General features: G+C 34.3%; 1 protein-coding gene across 2 annotated transcripts in view; it reads right to left on the bottom strand.

The window, feature by feature from the left end:
• Nucleotides 1-208: 208 nt before the first annotated feature.
• flt4 (fms related receptor tyrosine kinase 4) overlaps nt 209-6,000 on the bottom strand; it is a 69,049-nt gene continuing 63,257 nt past the window's right edge. Inside the window, exons 25-30 of one of the 2 annotated variants that reach the window (XM_073854052.1) lie at nt 5,826-5,925; nt 1,577-1,682; nt 1,349-1,461; nt 963-1,083; nt 795-883; nt 209-674 (exon numbers count right to left, since the gene is read on the bottom strand). In XM_073854052.1, coding sequence (XP_073710153.1) covers nt 452-674; nt 795-883; nt 963-1,083; nt 1,349-1,461; nt 1,577-1,682; nt 5,826-5,925 — 752 coding nt within the window. In that variant the 3' untranslated portion in view covers nt 209-451. The remainder of the gene's footprint in view (nt 675-794; nt 884-962; nt 1,084-1,348; nt 1,462-1,576; nt 1,683-5,825; nt 5,926-6,000) is intronic. The other variant, XM_073854053.1, reaches the window with a different exon arrangement.

The following is a 6,000-nucleotide window of genomic DNA, read 5'->3' as shown; positions in this document are numbered from 1 at the left end:
TATCATACTTGCTATATAATACAAAATACAACCTAGGTGTTATATTATTTATAGTAAACCCAATAAATTATTATTTTAGGCAGTATAACAGGTATGCAGTTTAAAATATAGCACATTTTACATGTAATTAATTCTTAAATATATTATTAAATTTAATATTTTAATCTGTATTTAAGTGCACACTCTTATTAAAATGAAAAAAAAGTCATCAAAATAAGATATATTTTTATTTATTTTTTTCCATTTTTGGTTCTTTTCTCATTTTTGTACAAATAAAATGTTTACTCTTTATATAAAGATATATGTAGCTAAGGTGATAAAATACATTTGCTTTGAAATTGACATAATGGTGCCACCCAGTGGCTGCTTAGAGAACTTTAGCAAGATAGAGATCAGTTCAGTTTGTTAAAGGAGGCGGGCCGAGCTGAATATAACCGGCCAATCCCGGCCCTTACAGGTTAGAGGTCGCCGGGCAGGCCCTGTCGTACGCAGCCTGATCTGATGAAGAGAAGAAGTCACTGACGCCCTCCTCCGACAGCTGGCCGTATTCATTGTTGTAGAAAGTCTGGCCAGAGAGCTGGCTGAAGAAACCCGGCCGTAATGTGTTGAGACTCCCGTTGCTGCTTACAGACGGAGAACTGATGAGCCGTTCTGTGCTGCGGCCGGCTGATGGACTGCAAAACAGAGGACTTGAATGAGGAAAATGTCAGTGTAACTTCACAATTAACAACTTAATGAACTATGAAATCAGTGTTGTTCCTATAAATGATGTGCAAGTTTTTAGTTTCACCTACTTTTTTAACATGGCTCCTCTGTGCTTGTGTTCAAATCTCTCCAGTTCATCTGATGCCAAAACCATTCCACTGTCTGTCTGGCTATCATGCAGGGACATTAAGATGTTTGAAATGATATCCGTGATAAAGTTGTTTAGTAAAGTACTGTGAAATTCTTAGTCGTACATGATGCGTCTTGTGTGATGTCAGTTCAAGAGGAAGCTCCTCAAAGGTCTTCACTCGAGAGTGACACGTATTGGAGGGTCCGACAATTATACAGCCAGTAAACGGCACACAGTTGTAATATCTGCTGAACAGAAGCATATGCATTCAAGAGGACACATTGAAAGTGCAGTACTCTATATAACATTTGACATAAAAAATTAACAAAAATTATCCCAAAATATACCCCTGCTAACCCCTTCAAAAATTTGTTTCATTTCCATACACAGCCTTTGACATCAATAAACATTTTGGGAATACTTTTCTACTGTCTACTTAGTTTCTAACAATTATTTTTTACCCAAACTATGTCTGTTAACAGTAATTATAATTTCATTTCAAAATGTGCGTACCTTGTGGACAGTGTGTTACATGCTAGTCTGATCTCCTCTTGTGATGGTGGTCTTGATGAAGCTTGTGAGAAGCCATCATCCTCTGAACTCTGAGACAGATTCAATGGCATTTCCTAATTCACAACAGAAAATACATTGACGTGTGAGGTATGCTAATGTATTGTTATTATAAATAATACATCTTGTTTGGTTTAATTTCTTCTCATAATATGCTCTCCTATTTCTCACAGGTAGACTGTTTTCCTGCAGTAGATCTCCGAGTATTTCCACAAGAGCTGGAAATGTGGGTCTTTCTCTGGGCTCGCCCTGCCAGCAGGCCAACATGATCCCATATCTACCAACATATATCACACATCAGAACGACATCACACATCACATACAGTACATCACACATCAGACCTATATATATCAGACATCAAACCAAAATAAAGTATATCACACATCACAAACAGTATATCACACATAAGACCAACATGTAGCACACATCACATATAACATCACACAGATCAGACCAACATATATCACACATCAGACCAACATATATTAGACATCAGACCAATATACAGTATATCACACATTACATACAGTATGTCACACATCAGACCAACATATATCACAAATCAGACCAACATATATCACAAATCAGAACAACATATATCACACATCAGACCTATATACAGTACATCACACATCACATACAGTATATCACACATTAGACCAACATATATCACACATCAGATCAACTTATAATCACACATCAGACCAACATATATCACACATCAGACCAACATATATCACACATCAGACCAACATATATCACACATCAGACCAACATATATCACACATCAGACCAACATATATTAGACATCAGACCAATATTCAGTATATCACACATTACATACAGTATGTCACACATCAGACCAACATACATCACAAATCAGACCAACATATATCACACATCAGACCAACATATATCACAAATCAGACCAACAAATTTCACACATCAGACCAACATATATTAGACATCAGACCAAAATACAGTATATCACACATTACATACAGTATGTCACACATCAGACCAACATACATCACAAATCAGACCAACATATATCACACATCAGACCAACATATATTAGACATCAGACCAACATATATTAGACATCAGACCAACATATATTAGACATCAGACCAATATTCAGTATATCACACATTACATACAGTATGTCACACATCAGACCAACATATATCACACATCAGACCAACATATATCACACATCAGACCAGCAAATATCACACATCAGACCAATTTACAGTATATCACACATTACATACAGTATGTCACACATCAGACCAACATATATCACAAATCAGACAAACATATATCACACATCACATACAGTATCACAAATCAGACCAACATATATCACACATCAGACCAACATATATCACAAATCAGACCAACAAATTTCACACATCAGACCAACATATATTAGACATCAGACCAATATACAGTATATCACACATTACATACAGTATGTCACACATCAGACCAACATACATCACAAATCAGACCAACATATATCACACATTAGACCAACATATATTAGACATCAGACCAATATAATCACACATCAGACCAACATATATTAGACATCAGACCAATATTCAGTATATCACACATTACATACAGTATATCACAAATCAGACCAACATATATCACACATCAGAACAACATATATCACACATCAGACCAACATATATCACAAATCAGACCAACATATATCACAAATCAGACCAACATATATCACACATCAGACCAACATATATTAGACATCAGACCAACATTCAGTATGTCACACATCACATACAGTATATCACAAATCAGACCAACATATAATCACACATCAGACCAACATATATCACACATCAGACCAATTTACAGTATATCACACATTACATGCAGTATGTCACACCTCAGACCAACATATATCACACATCAGACCAACATATATCACAAATCAGACCAACATATTTCACACATCAGACCAATATTCAGTATGTCACACATCACATACAGTATATCACAAATCAGACCAACATATATCACACATCAGAACAACATACAGTATATTAGACATCAGACCAACATATATCACACATCAGACCAACATATATCACACATCAGACCAACATTTATCACACATTAGACCAACATATAATCACACATCAGACAAACATATATTACACATCAGACCAATATACAGTATATCACACATCACATACAGTATATCACACATCAGACCAACATATATCACACATCAGACAAACATATATCACAAATCAGACAAACATATATCACACATCACATACAGTATCACAAATCAGACCAACATATATCACACATCAGACCAACATATATCACAAATCAGACCAATATACAGTATATCACACATCATATACAGTATATCACAAATCAGACCAACATATATCACACATCAGACCAACATATATCACACATCAGACCAACATATATTAGACATCAGACCAACATATATTAGACATCAGACAAACATATATCAGACATCAGAACAACATATATCAGACCAATATATAGTATATCACACATCACATACAGTATATCACACATCACATACAGTATATCACAAATCAGACCAACATATATCAGACATCAGACCAACATATATCACACATCAGACCAACATATATTACACATCAGACTAATATACGGTATATCACACATCACATACAGTATATCACAAATCAGACCAACATATATCACACATCAGACCAATATACATTATATCACAAATCAGACCAACATATATCACAAATCAGACCAACATATATCACACATCAGACCAACATATATCACACAACAGAACAAAATATATCACACATCAGACCAACATATATCAAACATGACACCAATATATAGTATATCACACATCACATACAGTATATCACATATCAGACCAACATATATCACACATCAGACCAACATATATCATACATCAGACCAACATATATCAGACATCAGACCAATATACAGTATGTCACACATCAGACCGACATATATCACACATCAGACCAACATATAATCACACATCAGACCAACATATATCACACATCAGACCAATATACAGTATATCACACATCACATACAGTATATCAAACATCAGATCAACATATATCACAAATCAGACCAACATATTTCACACATAAGACCAACATATATCACAAATCAGACCAACATATATCACAAATCAGACCAACATATATCACAAATCAGACCAACATATATCACACATCACATACAGTATATCACAAATCAGACTAACATATATCACAAATCAGACCAACATATATCACACATCACATACAGTATATCACACATAAGACCAACATATATCACAAATCAGACCAACATATATTAGACATCAGACCAACATTTATCACACATCAGACCTATATACAGTATATCACACATCAGACCAACATATATCACAAATCAGACCAACATACATCAGACATCAGACCAACATATATCATACATAGGGCTGTAACAATGATTAAATAATTGTCTCATCGTGATTGTTTGACCTCATCGATGATTTCAGATCACTTTAATGATTGCACATCTCTTTAAAAAACACAAGGGGGAGCTGCAGCGCCTGTATAAATGAGACCATATCTGATGGTGCTCCTTAACTGACAGGGTAACATGATACATTGCAAAGCCATTTAATAAAGTGAAAAAAACAGAAATGCTGCAAAACCTTGATATGCAGTATGAACTGCCAGGTAAAACATACATTTCCAAAACACAATTCCAAATTTAGGGAAGTGAAGGATGCTATTCTTAGGGATCTTTAAGAAAAGTTTTTTTGCAGCCACTACAGACATCTGGTCCAGTACTAATATAATCTTAGTAGGATTGGCTACTATTTAAGTCATGTTCTGCTATAGTCAGTTTATTTTGATTGCATTTTTTTCAGTTATTTTTAGACACTTTTTTTGCGTTTATTTCTTATGAAGAATTTTCAGTTTTTGAAAGATATATTCATGACATTATTACTTTTAAATATGTGTATTAATATTAACTGCCAGTTAAACATTGCAAAAGATTTAATTTAAATAATCACAACAATGTGTGAAAATTATTTCATGAACAAACAAAAAATGTATAAGAATTAAATGTCAAAGCAATAAAACAGAAAATGTATTCTCATTATCTTCCTGAAACAGGCAATTAATCGTCATAATCATCACAATTTATTAGATCATTAACTGTCAGCCAAATGTAATAATCGTGACAGCCCTAATCACACATTACATACCGGTAGTATATCACACATCAGACCAACATATATCAGACATCACATACAGTATATCATACATTAGACCAACATATATCACACATCATGTATCAGACATATATCACACACATATCACTTACATTTCAGGGGAAGCATTGTCTGGTGCCCTCATCCTGGTACCATCTTTGAGTCGTTTGCAGAAGTCTTCATCAATCTGAATGCCCGGGTATGGAGATGCACCTGACAGGAGATAATACATTTACTTTAAGATTCTAATTACAGTATATACTTTATAATAAAGCTGGATTAAATTAG

Source organism: Misgurnus anguillicaudatus, chromosome 16, assembly GCF_027580225.2.
Source record: "Misgurnus anguillicaudatus chromosome 16, ASM2758022v2, whole genome shotgun sequence".
Classification (NCBI taxonomy): Eukaryota; Metazoa; Chordata; class Actinopteri; order Cypriniformes; family Cobitidae; genus Misgurnus; species Misgurnus anguillicaudatus.
Note: the sequence above shows the minus strand (reverse complement) of the source record. Positions and strands in the feature narration are given on the sequence as shown.